Below are 17940 nucleotides of genomic sequence, written 5' to 3'. Positions count from 1 at the left end.
GCGGACGGCCTCAGGCTGGGTACTCAATTACAATGAATTACCGCCGATGTATGGTAAGAATGGTAAGATATTCTCCCGCAACCCGCAAACGGTGATGTAACGACTTGTGACTGAAACAGGCGGACTGCCCGGTCTCGGATAGGAGGATGAGCCTCTGGTCGGTTCCGGTCAATAGAGATGTGCTTCGATGATATAATAGGATTGTAAAGTTCGCCTGCTCTTTCTCCAGCTATCAATCACTTGGAATCTACAGATTCTCACCAGATCAAGAGAATAAATAAAAAACAAGAGACGTTCCTATATGCTAAAGAGGGTCCCAAAGTATTGTCCTGTACGTACTCTGCTGACTGACAGTACACTTACATTACAGTACACAGCGAGCCTTGGCCTTGACCTAGACTATTTTGTATCCTGTATCCTGTATCTTGTATCTTGTAATGTAGTCCTGCCAGCCTCCCAGCCCTCACATTTCCGAGGGAATGCCACCATGACAAACAGAATGCTCTTGTGCCAAGTCAGTCAGTCATCGACCTGAAGAACAACTGAACTGTCCAGATCTCTCTCTCTAGTGTCGTCGAATCAAGCTTCTAGAAACCAGGTTTGAGAAAACACCTTTGACCACATCACCGCTCAACAGACCACCCCAAACAGTATGGTTCCGGTAGTCGATGCTTCAACCGACGAGGACCGTGGACCGTGGACCGTGGATCGTGGACATCAAGTTGGTGGGATGGAGGAGACTTGGCCGGCCTTCATCCCCTGGTCAGATAAAAATCAGGCAATGCTCACTTGAGACGGACGGACTACCGATCCAGCTGCTAGTCGAGCCCCGAGTCCGCATACTATGCCTATTTGATAATCACATGCAGTCATTCACCGGGCAGAGGATCGGTGGCTCAGCCCTTTGCAATGGCAAATCCCTTTGGTATGTGGCCAACGAGGCAGTCATCATGGCAAATGGCTCAACCTTGGAATATAGCTTGCTCACTTGAGAAAACAGCCGTGAGATACGAGTAGGCATGGCATCTAGTCCGTAGGCGAGAGAAATCCGGACATTCCAGCTGCATCGGATGTACGCCATAGATAGTGCTTAGCAACTGGCGTCCCTCGGTTAGTAAGGCGGAGGATTTTGATCATGCGACACCTGAAACGAAGAAGGGTTTTCTGGGGGTCCCGGAATACCCTTGACTGCTTGTTCTGCAGCATGGGTTGTGTACGCTGTACTCTTTGTTTGGTTCGTGGTGCGGATGGTACCTGAACTGGTCCGGGTCATGCAATGCTGATGATGATTGATGTTCCAGTTGGCTAGCCCACCACCCTATGTTGGCCGAGGCCAGCCTTGGGCTCTCGTTCATGCCTCAGGCCACAATCAATCTTGACACACACCCAGATAGAAACAAACTCTACACAGCATAAGAGTCATCGATAGAGCTACTTCTATCTTGTGTATGATGGTTTACGGTCGCTAAGAACTTACGTCCTTTCACGAATGCTATGTACCATAGGAAGTATCTCGAGAGAAATTTTACTTCTGCCAAACTCCCCTGTCATGTGACTCTGGGACTTTTGTTTTCAGCCTACCATCCCCGTCAACCAAGGCCAAGAATCTCCGCGGTACGGTAGGAATTAGAAGCACTTCAAATAAACCCCGATCTCAAACTACAGTAGGCCGAGTCAAATACCCCAGCTTGTGCGTGTGTCTGTCAAACAAATGGACCTCGATCACACCAAGCCCATCCCAGCATACTACTGCTGCTATCTCCTCCGCTCCACCAAGAAGCACGCTTGTCTATACATCGGCTCCACTCCACACCCCGCCAGACGCCTGGCCCAGCATAATGGTGAATCCAAAGGCGGTGCACGCAGGACACACCACGACGACAAACGGCCGTGGGAGATGGTCTTGACCGTCGAAGGGTTCACGAGCCGAGTGGCCGCGTTGCAATTCGAGTAAGCAACCTTCCCCATGCCCTGCATGCCCGCGCAAATCTAACCGGTCGATAGATGGGCCTGGCAGAACCCCAAGAGGGCAAGACAGATCACCGCGAACTACCATCCAGACAACGCTGGGGCCAGACCCAAAGGCCGTGGTTCGCGGAGGTCCATGAACGCTCACCTGGAGGATCTACATATATTTCTACGGTCTACGCCCTTTGCGCACTGGCCCCTCAAAGTGCGCTTCTTCGCGGCCGATGTGCATCAGACCTGGAGAATCCTGGCAGATCGAGTGCAGGGGTTTCTTCCCGATCATATTGGGGTGATTGTCGATGGCAACTGTGCTAGACCGCCCTTGCCACGTGATGAGGAGCAGGCGCAGGTCAAACGTGTCGCCGGGATTAAAGTGAACTACACGCATATGCAAGACTACATAGATAAGGCCATGTTCCTTCTAGAGGACTCGGAGAGCTGTCGGTGTGGGGTGTGCGCGGCACAGCTGGTGCCAGACGCAGAAATGGTAGTGGTTTGCTCCCAGGATAACTGCTATTGCACAAGTCATCTATTGTGTTTGTCAACAAGATTCTTAGAGACTTCTGATGAGCCAGATCGGCTGGTTCCAATCAGTGGCGCTTGCCCGGGGTGTGGAACGACGGTTCCATGGTCGCTGTTGATGCAGGAGCTGACGCTGCGCAACTGCGGAGCGAACAATCCGCGAGCGAAAAGGAAGAAGACTAAAGCGGACGCGACTCAGCGAGGCTCCAGGGTCACTTCAGAGCAAGGGCGTGTCGGCGTCGATGATACCAGCAACGAGCGTACAGCAGTTGACCTTCGAGAAGCGGATCTCCCTGACGACGTCAGTCTAGATGAGAACTGGACTGAGTCATTAGATGCGGACCTTGAGTCGGAAAATTTGATGGAGTCACGATCCCAGCCTACATCGACCAGAATCGAGATCATTATAGAAGACAGCGACTGCGAAGAGATATACACGCTAGAATGAGCAATGACGCCACCGCCAGCCGCTGCTCGCTAGTGTGGGTAGAATAAGAGGTCAATGGGCGATTGATTCAAATTTCCTCAAAGGACCAATTGCATCCAAGCCTGCAATGCAGTCGATGACGCTTGTCTCAACATCCTGCGCCACTTCCTCGAATGTCCTGCCCGCATCGATGGTGCGGATATTCCCGCTCCGTTGCACGCGGAAGATCGTCTGAAACAACTCGCGCACGCGGTTCTGCATGGTCGCATTCTCGTAGCGTTCGACACCAAACCCTCCACGCTGAGCAGCTGCTTCCGGGGAGATACTCAGGAACAGACACAGGTCAGGCTGAGGCAGTCCAATCTCTGGCGTCCATGCCCATTCCAGGGACAGCGTGGGATTCATCTTGGCGGCCGAGTACACAGCACCAGAATACGAATACCGATCCACAATGACGGTGACTCCATTGGCAATATCTTGCTCGATGCTTTGAGCCAGCTCCCAGCGGTTTGCGGAGAAGAGAAGATGAATAGAATGGTCGTCCAATTGTGACTGGCCCCGCAGATAGCCATCGATCATCTTCCCGATGGCTGTGGTTCGGTCTTGGCAGTGGTTAGATATAGTTTGCCATGCCTGTGGTTTGTAAGAGTCTAAGGAGTACCTGGAAATCGAACATATTTGACTGCACGGCCTTTGTGGTGGAGCCTTTTGTGTAGAGACTCGCACTGGCTGGATTTGCCTGCCCTATCCAAGCCCTCGACGACAATTAGAGCACCACGTTGAGCCGGTGTTTCCATTATGTGGGAAGATCACAGTAGGATTGGTGGTGAGCAGAGAAGTTCGTTGTGAAAGATGATCGGCGTGGGGAGGCTTAGAAGACGGGCTTCAGTTATCGAGGGTGGATTTGGTTATCAGCCAGAGAGAATCTAACACTTAGCCTGATCGGGACAGACCGCGGGGATCCCAGCAACTTCCCGCATTTCCACATGAATCTTCTTTCTATCAGAACTTCCAACTCAACTTTTTCCCTTCTCCAGCGACTCTCAGTCGCATACAGCCTCGCACTGATCGTCATGGACCCCGAGTCATCCCTTCAGTTACCGCAGGAGATGCTCAACTTCACCACTACAGCCTCGATTCTGACCCCTCGGCTGGGAAGACTGGCCGTGGCGGGCAGGAAACCCATCTCCACGCCGCACTACATCCCTCTAACATCTCGAGGAATCGTTCCGCATATAACACATGATATCATGCGCGATCAAACTGCTATTGGCAGTCTCTTTATTGGACTTGAAGATTGTACGAGCGTTTCCCAGCCCCTTCAACCAGTCAACCGCCCAAGAGCAATATCACATACCAACCAAGAAAAAAAGAAAACCGCTAACATCAATGCCCGTGGGGGCGCAGATCAGTCATAGAAAGACAAACCCCGAAGCATCCCTTCCCTCCTGCATATACGATTCCGACGGCAGCCAACGAGTCGGCGCTGCGCAATTTCATCTGCCAACCCGACGACCAGCTGTTGATCATGGGCCCGCGTCGCGAACCGCCGATCAAATGCCCGCCCTCGAACACGCCCAACTCGGTCGCCATCCTTACCTCGGTGGGCTACCGACAACTGGAGGCGACGCACTACCTGGATGCCATCCGCCACCTGCGGCCGGATATTGTCGTCGGCCTCGCTGACCTGGTGCGCGGCCACAACCCAGGACTGAAGCGGCGCGGGAAGATGGTCGACCGGACGCACGCCTACACAACGCACGCCACGGAACAGCTGTACAACCACAAAGCCACAACGCAGCGATCGAATGCTGTCTACTTTGCCCCGGTGCTGCCGCTCGAGAACGCGGAGCAGTCCATCTATTTGGAGGATTTGGAAAATGACCTCCGCCCGTACATCTCGGGCCTGGCGCTGTACGAGTCGGCCTCGCTCTCCGCCGTGTCGGAGGGGCTGGGCGACCTTCCGCGACTGCTGTTTGGCGCGCCGGCCACCCCTCACGATATCCTCCGCGATGTCTCGCTGGGCGCGGATCTGCACACCATTCCTTTCGTGGGTGTATGTTCCGACGCCGGCATTGCCCTGGACTTCACCTTCCAGCCGCAGCAGCAGCAGTCGCAATCATCTCCTACGTCCACTCCATTAGCCTACGACCTCTGGTCCCCCGACCACAAAACCGACACCCGCCGGCTCTCGGAATCATGCGAATGCTACACCTGCCGCAACCACCACCGCGCCTACCTGCACCATCTGCTCTCCGCCAAGGAGATGCTCGCGTGGTCCCTCCTGCAGATCCACAACCACCACACCATGGACATCTTCTTTGCTCAGATCCGCGAGAGTATCGAACGGGGTACTTTTGATGTTGATGCCCAGACCTTCTCGCGGACATACAGCTCGGAGCTCCCCGAGCCGAAGGGTCAAGGACCACGGTGCGTGCCCTTCTGGAAACAGATCCTCACATACATACATACCTATTCAAATATACCATAAAAGCCAAACCATGCTAACTCATTATACCCATGAACAGACTACGAGGCTACCAACTCCCCGCCTCCGGCCCCAACCAACCCCGCCGGCACGCCCGGGTGTACGGCCGCCTCGACGACGCGGCGGAGAAATTCGCCGAGTCGCAATCCTCCGTGGCCACGCCCGATACGGGCGCCGAGGGGCTGGAGGAGCACGGGTTTGCGGAGAGGGCTAGCGGACTATGACTAGAGCATATCATTTGAAAATTGCATATACGATATAATTCAAGAAGCATTGCGGTAGAATAGCTTAGCTTGGTATAGCATAGCACAGCATAGCACAGCACAGCATCCCACGATATGCATAATGCAGCAGCATACCATATCATATAAAACACATATATACTAGGGATAGGGCAGAGCCCGGCCAACAGACAAGACATCGCCCACTATTCGACAGCCCCCTCCAGTGCCCCCTCCAGCGTCTTCAAGCTGCGCGTACAGCTTCATCACAGAGTAAATGGATAGACTAGACCACTTTCGACGAATTAAGCAATTGGCCGTCATCCCATCTCTTCTTCTGTAAGAGTCATCTACCGAATACATAAATCCCCATATTGCAGCCTTATCCCACAACTGAGAGATCAACAGCGGGTGAAGAGTACACAGTGCAGGACCCAGGACCTTTTAGCCCACCACATCGAAATACCACATCCTATCATCGATTCTGACTTACCTTCTACAAATGACATTCAAGAAGATAGAATCAAGAGCAAGAGATCGGACAGAAGAGATAAAGAGAAGTTTTGTTGCTTTCGCTCAGCATAAAACCCTAGCCTTGGAGGTACATATCTAGATAGCATCATACGTTCCGCCCTGAAATGAACACGACCACCATTTTACATTCAATACCGAACAACTGCACAAGCTAACTACTTCGTATCTACAGTACATATCCCCTCTATATCGCCAATCCCAATCTGAACCCCCAAATCAAATCGAACTCAAGACACAACAATCGACCGGAGTCATGCCGTCACCACCAAGATTCAAAGTTTGCAGGACTATCCGGGCGGGCGCCGTCATTGTATCCGGAATGGACGGCTAACTACAAGTGAGGAGAAGAGACTGAGATAATTCTCCGTAAGATGAGAAGAATCTCAAAAAGAGGAAGAAGGAACTCATGATGAGTCGATTACGTCTAAGACTTTTTCTGGCATGGAGTAGATTAGATGAAAGGGTTGCATCCGGAGCCAATCCCGCTAAACCCCATCGGTCAAGCGTGGGAAGTATACACAGTCAACACCTCATTCTTCACCTTACCTCCACTTCACCTCTTCACCTCTTCAACCACTCAGACCAACTCTACAACAAAGCTTGGCGGATGAGACTCCACACTCTGGCAGCTGTCATGGCGTCCCCCCTCTTTCCTCGTCACTCCTCGCGTCCTTACCTGGTCGACACTCCTTCCGATCCTTGGAAATCCCCAAGTCAATTCACCTCACTCATCGAATGGACAATCCCCAATAGTCCGCTCGGCCCGGCACTCTCCAGACGGGTTCAGTCGGTACACCCACTGAAAGCACCATGTCTCATACGTCAAGACCTCTCCGAGTGGTCGAATCAACGAGTCATACCCCATTCGTTGGGGGAGCATGGCGGTCGGTCGAACCAAACCACTGTTACACCACCACCCACGTAAACCTGGGGAGGTTAAGGTACAGTACCGGGCCTCTTACACCGAACTCTCACTCCGCAGCAACCCGGGAGCTTTTTGTAGAAAAGACAAATCTACTACGTCAGCATGATTATCTGCACAAGGGTGATTCTCCGCACATGTCGTCCGCGCTGCTCCCCTGCACTTCCGCCGCTCACTGCTAGTCAAGCCTTTTCTCTCTTGCATCTTCTCTTTGTGCTGTAGGGGAAAAGAGGCCTATGGTGAATTTCTCCCAGCCTATCGTTTGCTTTCGCTTCTTCATCCTCTTCTTTCTAGCTCTCTCTCTCGCTTTCGCCGTCTTTTCCCTCCCGGTTCGTAATACGGAACGGAGGACAGCAGAGAAACAGAAAGAGAGAGGGTAACCCCCACCTTCCCCTCCCCCTGCTGCATAAGGCAAAGTGATTTGATCCAAGACACACCATGGCTGAGCAAGGAGCGCCAACCACGGCGGCCAACACGCTCGACGTCGAACGCGGCGGCGGCGGCGGCGCACAACCGCAGCCCTCGAGCTCGGAGCAGCGCCGTGACTCGCGGCGGGTTTCCCGCGTCTCCTACAAGGAGGACTACGCCAACCTCGACGAGTACGGCAAACTGGTCAAGTATGCCTCGACCTATCGCGAGGGTGGGCGAGGCGACGAAGGGCAGGGCGAGGAGGAGATGAAGCGCGTGTGGTACGCGCCCTGGAAGAAGCGCAAGGTCTTCGTCAAGCACGTCGATCAGCAGCAGGGCTACCCGGAGGAGTGGCTCCTCACGGACATCCGCCAGGGCTTGTCCAGCAGCGAAGTGCCGGACCGCCGGCGTCGCTCGGGCTGGAACGAATTGACCTCCGAGAAGGAGAACCCCATCGCCAAGATCCTATCCTACTTTCGGGGTCCGATTCTTTATGGTATGTTGCTGTGCTGCCTAGCCCAAAAAAGTAGAGCTGACTTGGTGAGGTAGTCATGGAACTCGCCGTGCTTCTTGCCGCGGGCTTGGATGACTGGATCGACTTTGGTGTCATCATCGGTATTCTTTGCTTGAACGCCGCGGTGGGTTGGTACCAGGAAAAGCAAGCCGCGGACGTGGTCGCCAGCTTGAAGGGCGATATCGCCATGAGAGCAACGGTCATTCGTGATGGCCAGCAGCAGGAGATTCTCGCTCGGGAGCTTGTTCCAGGTGACGTGGTAGGTTCTCTGGCCTCTCAGTAACGCAGTCCAGAACTAACACGCGGTGGAGATCATCGTTTCCGAGGGCCATGTCATCCCTGGCGACGCTAAGGTGATTTGCGACTACAACGACCCCGATGGATTTGAGGAGTACAAGAGAATGCTGGAGCAAGGCGATCTCAGCAGTACCTCCGAGTCCGATCTCGAGGACAACGAGCCCGAGAAGCCCGGAAAGCAAGCCGAGGGCGGCGGGGAGGACCCCGAGAAGGACCAACCGCAGTCGAAGCCCAAGCGCGGGTACCCCATCCTGGCCTGCGATCACTCGGCCATCACCGGTGAGTCCCTGGCCGTGGACCGCTACATGGGTGGGATGATCTACTACACCACCGGCTGCAAGCGCGGCAAGGCCTATGCGGTGGTGCAGACCGGTGCGAGGAACTCGTTTGTCGGCAAGACCGCCAGCATGGTGCTGTCCGCCAAGGGCGCGGGCCACTTCGAGATCGTCATGGATAACATCGGAACGTCGCTGTTGATCCTGGTCATGGCGTGGATTCTGGCGGCGTGGATCGGTGGCTTCTTCCGCCACATCCCCATCGCCTCGCCGGGCCAGCAGACGCTGCTGCACTACACCCTTGCTCTGCTGATCATCGGTGTTCCCGTCGGTTTGCCTGTAGTCACGACGACGACCATGGCCGTGGGAGCCGCGTACCTGGCGAAGAAGAAGGCCATCGTGCAGAAACTGACAGCCATCGAATCTCTAGCAGTATGCACCCTCTCAAACAGCAAAACACGGAGCGACACTGACGAAGACTAGGGCGTTGATATCCTTTGCTCGGATAAAACCGGCACACTGACGGCGAACAAACTCAGCATCCGCGAGCCATACGTGGCGGAAGGCGTGGACGTGGACTGGATGTTCGCGGTGGCGGTGCTGGCCTCGTCTCACAACATCGAATCCCTGGACCCGATCGACAAAGTGACCATCCTCACGCTCCGCCAGTACCCGAAGGCCCGTGAGATCCTTCGCCGCGGCTGGAAGACGGAGAAGTTCACGCCGTTCGACCCGGTGTCGAAGCGCATCGTAACAATTGCCAGCTGCGACGGCACCCGGTACACGTGCACCAAGGGCGCGCCGAAGGCGGTGCTCCAGCTGACCAACTGCTCCAAGGAGACAGCAGACCACTACAAGACCAAGGCGCAGGAATTCGCGCACCGCGGGTTCCGTTCGCTGGGCGTCGCTGTGCAGAAGGAAGGTGAAGATTGGACGCTCCTGGGAATGCTGCCGATGTTCGACCCGCCGCGCGAAGACACAGCGCAGACGATCACGGAGGCGCAGAACCTGGGCATCAGCGTTAAGATGCTGACGGGCGACGCGATCGCGATCGCCAAGGAGACGTGCAAGATGCTCGCCCTGGGAACCAAGGTGTACAACTCGGACAAGCTGATCCACGGCGGGCTCAGCGGAGCCATGGCAGGCGACCTGGTCGAGAAAGCCGACGGCTTCGCCGAGGTGTTCCCCGAGCACAAATACCAAGTGGTGCAGATGCTGCAGGACCGGGGCCACCTGACGGCGATGACAGGCGACGGGGTCAACGACGCGCCGTCCCTGAAAAAAGCAGACTGCGGCATCGCGGTCGAAGGCGCGTCCGAGGCCGCCCAATCCGCCTCGGATATCGTCTTCCTCGAGCCGGGCCTGTCGACGATCATCGACTCCATTAAGGTCGCGCGCCAGATCTTCCACCGCATGAAAGCCTACATCCAGTACCGCATCGCGCTGTGCTTGCACCTGGAAATTTACCTCGTGACGAGCATGATCATTCTAAACGAGAGCATCCGCGTCGAACTTATCGTCTTCCTGGCCCTCTTCGCCGATCTCGCAACAGTAGCCGTCGCTTATGACAACGCCTCCTTCGACCTGCGACCTGTGGAATGGCAACTCCCGAAGATCTGGTTCATCTCCGTGCTGCTGGGCCTGCTCCTCGCCCTGGGCACATGGGTCGTCCGCGGGACGATGTTCCTGCCGTCAGGGGGCATCATCCAAAACTGGGGCTCCATCCAAGAAGTGTTGTTTTTGGAAGTCGCCCTGACCGAAAACTGGCTCATCTTCGTCACCCGCGGCATGGACACCTGGCCGTCCATCCACTTAGTCACCGCCATCCTTGGGGTCGACGTCCTGGCCACAATCTTTTGTCTGTTTGGATGGTTCAGCAACGAGGACATGCCGACGATCCCGAAAGACCAATTCGTGGAGACCACGAACGGCTGGACGGATATCGTGACGGTGGTGCGCGTCTGGGGCTACTCGTTGGGCGTCGAGATCGTGATCGCGCTCGTGTATGTGATGCTGAACAAGTTCAAGTGGCTCGATAATCTGGGCCGCGCCAAGCGCGACAAGGGGGACCTCAAGATTGAGAATCTGTTGGGCCATTTGGCGCGGTTGACGGTCGAGTACGAGGAGCCCGGGAAGCCCAAGGGCCGCTTCTCGTTGGCGGCCTCGAAGGAAGAGGAGGAGCTGGAGTAGATGGGCTGGGGACGTGCGGGAGCGCGAGTGGGTGATTTCGGTGGGGTGGAAGGGAGATAAGCTGCTGGAGGATTATTTCGGGGAGAGAAGAAGCGAAGGATAGGAGCCAGAGGTGGGGAAGGAGTAGGGTGTTTGTGTTGGGTTTGGGTTGAGGAGGAGTATAAGAAGTACGGGTACGGGCTACGGGGGATTTGTTTGATGCTGCGCTGCTGCTGGGTAATTAATTGTTCAGTACTTAATTATAATATAGGGCTGTCCGACAGGGCAGGTCATAGTGGGTAATTGATTTGAGTTTTTCGATGAGAAGAAGTAAAGCATACGGTAGTTAGGGCTGGAATACGATGAATGACCTGCCTAGTATCCGATACCCATACCCTCCTGAGCACGAGCATAAATTGTTGGTAGGCTACATGTCACCAAGCGAAGCTATAGTCTATCACTCTCGACCGACTGAAGAGTATCTTACGATAGACCTAACAGCATCTTCCCAATGAACACAGTGTTTCCTCACAGAAATAGGTATTAGGTTAGTCTCAACATCAAATCCAAGCTAAATAGTCATCTGGTATATAGAGCCCTCACGAGGATGTACATGAACGGTATATAAAATACGAAACTCCCCAAGTATGGGGGAAATCACCACCACCACCACCACCACTGCTACTACTACACCAACCCACTTACCGGATACCGAAACCTATGATAAACCCTCGACATGGTCTGCGTCAACGCGGAGCGGATGCCACTCAAGTACCCGGGATTGGCATACGCCTGGGTGACGTCCCACAGCATGACGCCGCCGAACGACTTGAAGGACTTCGTGTACTGGATGACCTGCTGCAGCTGCGCGATGGGGACGTAGCCGGAGCCGGCGGCGGCGGTGTTGGCGGGCGCGCCAACGAGGACCCTGACGTTCTTGTTCTGCGAGACGGTGCGGGCCCAGGTGTCCCACTGGGCGAAGTTGAAGGCGGGCTGGGAGGCCTGGCCCGGCTGGAAGGCGGCCAGGCCGCAGGGGTTGTTGTAGAACTGCACCCAGACGGCGTCGATGGCGACGGGCCCGTTGAGGATCTCCTGGTCGGCCAGGTCGGGGTACGGGCACTGCGGCGCCGCGGTCAGGAAGTACGGCTTGGTGGGGTCGGCGTCGGCGAGCGCGCGCAGGCGGTTGGCGAACGGCGCCATCTTGGTGACCGTCGCCTCGAAGTCGAAGTCGAAGCCGTCGACCGAGGCGTTGCCGAAGGGGCGGAGCGGTTGCGTTTTGGATGGAGATACAGATGATAAAGGGGGCGGGCCGAACGTCTGCCACACCAGGTCGGCGGCGGCCTGCGCCGCCGCGTCCGACGCAAACCCGCCTTCGCTGTACGTCGCCCCGCCGATGGAGAGGATCACCGTCTTGCCTTTCTGCTGGCACGTCGTGATGTCGTTGCTGGCCGTGTTAGTGTCAGTTTCATCCACCCCCTCAGGCAGAGTGGCACTTACCCGATCTGCGGACAGTTGGGTAGATTGGTCCCGTTGAACAACGGACAAGCCTTGCTGGTGTCGGCGAAGTCATACTCGGGCACCCCGCCCGCCCCGTTCACCCGCATCACAAACGCCAGGATAAGAACGTCGATGTTGGGATCTGCTCGCGGTTAGCTCTGTCTATGGTCCCATGGGGCAAGGCAAGTGACAAGTGGCAAGTGGTGGACAGCGTACCGTCGCAATAGTAGGACAGGTTCTGCTGCGCCAAGTTCCCCGACCCCCGATACGAGTTCTGGCCTAGCCCTAAGTCAGTTCGAACGTCCATCTGCCACGGTATCAACTCCACCCACCCCAGTATACCGCCACATTGTTCGGGGACGAAAGATCGAGTTTCGCGGACGCTCCGCTCAGCGAAGCCAGCGCCGCCGTCCAGGCGAGGATGGATTGGAAAAGCATGATGCTGTGTGGTGTTGCTCTTGATAGGCGACCACACGAGTGAAACGGTGTGCTGGAGGTAGACAACACGAAGGGAAGAGTGTGAACAGATATCCCTGCACAACCAAAGACGAAAGAGAGGGTATAACTGATGCTTCCTCAGGTGGTGGTGGTGGTGACAATGCTTCCCCCAAGTCAGTATCTCGTGTGTCGCTAGTCGAGCCTCGTTTCCGAATAACCTCAACTTCCATCCAGCCCAACGAGACAGCAACCTCTACTTTATATCCCCATACCCCCTGTAAACAGCTAACCTTGACGACGTAAACGTAAACGTAAACGTACACAACCCCATTTCCCCTCTAGACAGCCAACCTCAACAACGTAAACGTAAACGTCAACAACCCCAAACCGGTCACCCATCAGATAGAGCCAGTCATCATTGTCATGCGTTCTGATCGCATGGTCTTGATTGAGGGGAGAGTGTGGTTCTTTCCGGGATCGTCAGGGCCAGGATCATCCACACATTCCTGACACTTACGAGTACAGACACACGCGCAGCCGGACAAAAGAGGCGCCAGTGGGACGAGGCGGGGGGAGAGCATCCCCTGACGGCCGGAACTGTCATGTTGATAGCCGTAGCCGTGCCTGTGATCGGGTTAGTCGGGGGAGTGGAGTGAGGGAATAAGGTCATGCTGGATTGGGAGTTGGGAGCGGAGTTGAGGCAGGCCGGGGGGGGGCAGCAAGTTCACATTCCACATCCCTAGTCCCTGGGCAACTGGCCTCGAGCAAGAATGCTGCCAGGTTGATTAGGTAGAGCCCAATTAACTTCGTGAACATAATCTCGCAGACGAGAGAGTCGAGCTCTCGCTGAGGTAGCAGAGCAGTTATCAACGTGTAGTTTGGTTGATCCAGCTGAGGGAGAGGAGAGCCCAACTGCTCTAGCCCTAATTCTTCAACCACGCCATGATAACCACACCCCATCACCAGCACGACACAGCACATCACAACCACAGAGCCAAACTCGATTCGATTCCCCTTCCGGCTCCCCCCAGGCCCAGCCTTAGGCCTCCTTCCATCGCAATGCCAAACCCCCCCCCACAATCCCAACGAACGACGCAAAACCCACCCCTCCGCAGTCTGCCGGTTGACTGCCCAAGGTACTTCCTGTTCCTGTTCCCGTCCCCCCATTTCATCGTCATGCAGAAGCCACGCGCCCACCATGCAAGGGACAAGATGATCATTGATCATCGATTGACCGGGGTAAGTAAGTAAGTAAGTGAGTGAGAACAGAAACGGCGACTCACCACCAGAGCACGCTTGGTCCAGACTGTTCCAATACGCCAGACAAGACAAGCGTTAATCAAATCACACGCCTTCGAGCCCTCCTCCCGGATACTCTTACCCTCCCCAACTGTCACAAAGGCTCAGTATCATCAGTCGATGGGGGCAGGGGCAGGGGCGTGTGATACGGCACTTGACAAGACCATCCCGCCGATGATGATGATGATGATGATGACGACAAAAGGGTAGGATGATCGAAATATACTTTTCTGCTGGAGTATACAACCAAGCACCAGGGTTAGGTTTGGTTTAGTATACAGCCCGCGTAGCACAACCACAAAACAACCACAAAACAGCCACAAAACAAACACAACAAGCACAAGCACAAGCACAAACAAAGGGATGGAACCAGAACCGTGCAAACAGGTTTATCTTCATCTTCATCTTCATCTTCATCCCCATCCCCGGCTCTGTCTGTCTAGGTCAATCCTAATCCCGCGCACGGACAAGCCTTCAATTGCTTTGTCCAGACCCGAAGTCTGCCGGTCTGTACCTGCGTCTGACGGATGTGCTTTCAACCTAAATTCTATTCCGGGGGACGGTTGCGGATGGGATCCTCTGAATGAGAGGGCGGGGAGGAATGCGCTGCGGGAACTGTTGGCTTGTTGGGCTGTTGGGCTGTTGGCCCGGGGATATATGGTATGCTAGGTGGCCTGGCTGTATCGCTGGGATTGGGGTCTATTCTTTGATATTCCACGGTTGAAGATTGATCGGTGAGGTGGACATGTAGTTACTTACTGTAGACTGCAGCGACAATGAGGTCATTGGGGCCAACGTTAACGTTACCTGCGCTACCCACCGATCCTTATGGTCTTATGGTCGAACAGCAGGACATGGGTTGTGGAACCGCACTTGGTCTGGACTATGGACTAGACAGCATCAACGCTGGGTTGACATTCCCTCCGTGGTACGGAGGACTCGGCCTGCCTACGGAGTACTCTCACGAGATATGCCACTGGGTCTCTTATCCGTGGGCCAAACAAACTATCCTCAACAACAATCTACCGCGCAATCCCCACCACCCGCTCAAAAGCGGCCTCATTCTCCACCTCCCCATCGATAACCCCAGCAACCTTCAACACATCCACGACCCCATCCACCACCTCGCGCTGGACCCCCCTCGTCCCCCGACTAAACCGCACATCCTTCATCCACTCGCGCGCATCCTCCTCCCCATACGTACACCCGAGCTCCCCGGTCCCCAACAACGCGACCACCCTCTCGCGCTCCGCCTCAAACTCCTCGATCCCGCGATCCAACACCTCAAACAGCCTCTCCAACCGCGCCTCCCGCCCCAACTCCCCGACGGGGAACGTCGCCGTCGACGCGACAATCATCCACGACGGCCAGGGGGTATAGATCTCGCCGATCTTCTTCAGCGGCGGGTGGGGGTTTGCGGGGGTGGGCCGGAAATACGGCTTCGTCGTGAATTCCTCCCACATGAAGAAGTCGGCCGTCGGGTCGGCGCCGGCGCCAGCGCCGGTGACCCCGTCGCGCAGGGACCCGAACGGCCCCAGGATGGTCGGGGTGAGGGCGTCCTTCTCCGACCAGTGGTGGGTCTGCGAGAGGACGAAGGACATGATGTGTGAGCCGCTGTAACCCCACCGAAAACACCATGCACTTGTCAATCGTGGTGATCTTGGTAGGCGAAATCATTTTTTCTTAAATGTAGGATGCTTACCTTCCCAACCGACTCACGCCCACCCTCCCCCCCTTCAGATCCTCCACGCCCCGGATCGTCTCCCGCTCGCGCCCGGTGACGATCGCCCACCGCAGCGGCGTGTCCACCCAGTGGCCCACGATCTTGTAGCCGTCCGTCGCGGCGGGCCTCGGCGCCTGCTGCTTGCCCACCAGCCCGGCGACCCAGCCTTCTGTCAGCCCGATCGCGAGGTCGATCTCCTGGTCGCGGAGCGAGGTGATCATGTGGCCCGTGCCGGAGGGGAAGGGGACCAGCTGGACTTCGAACGGGAGGTCGGCGGCGGCGGAGGAGCGCAGCGCCAGGTGCAGCGGGCCGAGATAGTGCTCTGCTTCTCTGTTAGGACCTTGGTAGGAAGTATGGGAGGTGTGGGTGGTTGGGGGGGTGGGTGGTTCTGGTTTTCCTCGTGCAGGAGGAGCAAGGCTTGGGATGTATGAGGGGTGGTGATGGTCTTGCTGGAATACGAAGGGTAGACATACCTGGCACATAGCCAATTCGGATCGTTTCTGTGTTGGAGGCCATGGTTGGGAGCTTTCGATGCGGTGCAGTACGGAGAACAGGCAACGGACTGACACTTGAGAGCGAAAGGATGGATGGTGGGGGATGGAGTTGACCCCGCGAACTGAGCGGCAGCGGCATGTCATCTGCCGCCCGCTCGGCGGTCCCGTTTCCACTCTACTGCAAAACAACAAAAACAGCTGTTGAATGAATCTATAATTTCAACAAAACAGTCTGTGTAGTCTGAAGATCCAGTTGAGCATCTAGCCCTACAGCAAATTGCCAAATCTATATACACACCCCAAAAAGCATCAAGTCATCCGAATATCCTTCTCCTCCACCTCCCACCCCTCACTCGCACCCCGAGAAGGACTGCCCGCAGCCCCAAACGAGGGTCCACTATACATCCAGAACTGCAGCCCCAGGTACAAATCACAGATGCACTGGAACATCGCGCACAGCCGGAACGACCACGGGATCACCTCCGCGCTGCAGAAGAAGTAGCTCAGCTTCGTGATGTCACCCAGGATCCACGCCGCAACCACCGAGAGCCGGAACCCCACGCAGGACCGCGATTGGTGGTTTTTGATGACTTGAGGCAACGGCAGCGTCGCCTCGACCGCGAGGCCGACGTATCCCAGCAGACCGATATAGGACTGCGAGTTGGCGAGCGGCGGAAGAAAGACTTGAACGACGGCGAGGGCCACGGTGAAATAGGCGAGGAACATCCAGTAACTACACAATCGGTTGGATTAGCAGCCACATCGCAATTGGGGGGGGGCAACAAGGAAACATACGGCTTCGCGCTCCGCCACTGCCAAAAGTCATACGGTCTCGTGAACCCCTGCCCGCTGTCCACGCTGCTGAAGGGGACATGCTCCACGCCATTCTTCAATCCAGGGGCCGGCCGGTTGTCGAGGGCTACCTTCAGCAAGATAATCTGCACTCCGATCGTGAGGACGGCCTGGATGAGGAGCGAAAGAGAGTACTTGGCGCCGAACCAGTAGAAGACCCTGAGTATTATGTGTCAGTCCCCGTCGCGTCACTGCCCCACGACACGTCTTACTTCAGAATCGACGCAATAAGCATGATCAATGGGATGTCCATGGAGAAGCCAGCCGAGCTTCGGCTGCGGTGGATGCTGAGGATCTGGTCCGCATACGAGGTGACCGGCGAGGTCATGATACTGTTTGAGATTCATTATCAGTGATCTGGTCAGGCCAACAGCGGACATAGAAGCGCACAATAGAGGAGCTCCATATTCAAGGGCTTGCGATAAAAGATTCATGGTGCGTTCAATAGCCCGTCGAAGCGTATGAGAACAAAGGTGTCACGGTTGAGTCCTGGTGTTGAGAGCGGAGATTGCGTTTAGGCCGGAGATGGATGGGATGATCTATAACTTTCGGCCAAAAGAGGAGTCGCGCACAAAACACACCGAGACCCTAAGCCACGCTGGAAGAAACGAAGAGAGTGAAAGGCCGGATGATTGCAACGGCCGTGTTAGATCTCCAACCCCTCGAGAGTCGAGCCACCACCGGATGCGTCTTTCCTCCCTTTTACTTTTTCCCCTGGCGCCCGCTGACTCAGCCCCACTGATCGGCGCCAAAAATCGAGCCTCGTCCCAAACGGGTAACAATATAATCTGCCGCCCAGTGCCCAGAGTGCTTATTCGCCACTTGGCTCTACATTACAGTACTACGTACTGAGTACTACATTCTACCTGAGCTTGTTGACACTATTGCTTCT

General features: G+C 55.7%; 7 protein-coding genes across 7 annotated transcripts; 3 read left to right on the top strand and 4 right to left on the bottom strand.

Moving 5' to 3' along the window:
• Window positions 1-1711: 1711 nt before the first annotated feature.
• BO66DRAFT_408667 (structure-specific endonuclease subunit SLX1) lies at window positions 1712-2938 on the top strand (the record flags this gene model as incomplete). The annotated part of the gene is made up of 2 exons (XM_025649139.1): window positions 1712-1950; window positions 2005-2938. The coding sequence occupies 2 exons, from the start codon at window positions 1712-1714 to the stop codon at window positions 2936-2938; spliced, it is 1173 nt and encodes a 390-aa protein (XP_025507574.1).
• BO66DRAFT_388867 (bifunctional thymidylate/uridylate kinase) lies at window positions 2537-3779 on the bottom strand. Its single transcript, XM_025646661.1, has 2 exons — window positions 3579-3779; window positions 2537-3519 (listed from the first exon to the last, which is right to left on the bottom strand). The coding sequence occupies exons 1-2, from the start codon at window positions 3712-3714 to the stop codon at window positions 2990-2992; spliced, it is 666 nt and encodes a 221-aa protein (XP_025507573.1). The 5' UTR covers window positions 3715-3779; the 3' UTR covers window positions 2537-2989.
• Window positions 3780-3934: 155 nt separating this feature from the next.
• BO66DRAFT_366876 (tRNA-ribosyltransferase family protein) lies at window positions 3935-5685 on the top strand. The gene is made up of 3 exons (XM_025645270.1): window positions 3935-4216; window positions 4330-5347; window positions 5446-5685. The coding sequence occupies exons 1-3, from the start codon at window positions 3991-3993 to the stop codon at window positions 5627-5629; spliced, it is 1428 nt and encodes a 475-aa protein (XP_025507572.1). The 5' UTR covers window positions 3935-3990; the 3' UTR covers window positions 5630-5685.
• Window positions 5686-7586: 1901 nt separating this feature from the next.
• Window positions 7587-10993, top strand: BO66DRAFT_342374 (putative plasma membrane H(+)ATPase). The gene is made up of 4 exons (XM_025644463.1): window positions 7587-7986; window positions 8040-8263; window positions 8316-9008; window positions 9060-10993. Exons 1-4 carry the CDS (start codon window positions 7758-7760, stop codon window positions 10764-10766), a joined length of 2853 nt encoding a protein of 950 aa, XP_025507571.1. The 5' UTR covers window positions 7587-7757; the 3' UTR covers window positions 10767-10993.
• A 299-nt stretch (window positions 10994-11292) lies between these two features.
• Window positions 11293-12424, bottom strand: BO66DRAFT_388864 (glycoside hydrolase). The gene is made up of 3 exons (XM_025646660.1): window positions 12289-12424; window positions 12243-12247; window positions 11293-12189 (listed from the first exon to the last, which is right to left on the bottom strand). Exons 1-3 carry the CDS (start codon window positions 12313-12315, stop codon window positions 11433-11435), a joined length of 789 nt encoding a protein of 262 aa, XP_025507570.1. The 5' UTR covers window positions 12316-12424; the 3' UTR covers window positions 11293-11432.
• A 2577-nt stretch (window positions 12425-15001) lies between these two features.
• Window positions 15002-16218, bottom strand: BO66DRAFT_408659 (uncharacterized protein; the record flags this gene model as incomplete). Its single annotated transcript, XM_025649138.1, has 3 exons — window positions 15002-15593; window positions 15682-16024; window positions 16176-16218. 3 exons carry the CDS (start codon window positions 16216-16218, stop codon window positions 15002-15004), a joined length of 978 nt encoding a protein of 325 aa, XP_025507569.1.
• A 220-nt stretch (window positions 16219-16438) lies between these two features.
• Window positions 16439-17705, bottom strand: BO66DRAFT_388861 (PQ-loop repeat-containing protein). Its single transcript, XM_025646659.1, has 4 exons — window positions 17439-17705; window positions 17261-17380; window positions 16992-17207; window positions 16439-16929 (listed from the first exon to the last, which is right to left on the bottom strand). The coding sequence occupies exons 2-4, from the start codon at window positions 17374-17376 to the stop codon at window positions 16506-16508; spliced, it is 756 nt and encodes a 251-aa protein (XP_025507568.1). The 5' UTR covers window positions 17377-17380; window positions 17439-17705; the 3' UTR covers window positions 16439-16505.
• Window positions 17706-17940: the final 235 nt, after the last annotated feature.

This window comes from Aspergillus aculeatinus (assembly GCF_003184765.1).
Source record: "Aspergillus aculeatinus CBS 121060 unplaced genomic scaffold BO66scaffold_6, whole genome shotgun sequence".
Classification (NCBI taxonomy): domain Eukaryota; kingdom Fungi; phylum Ascomycota; class Eurotiomycetes; order Eurotiales; family Aspergillaceae; genus Aspergillus; species Aspergillus aculeatinus.
This window is presented reverse-complemented; position numbering and strand designations above follow the sequence as displayed.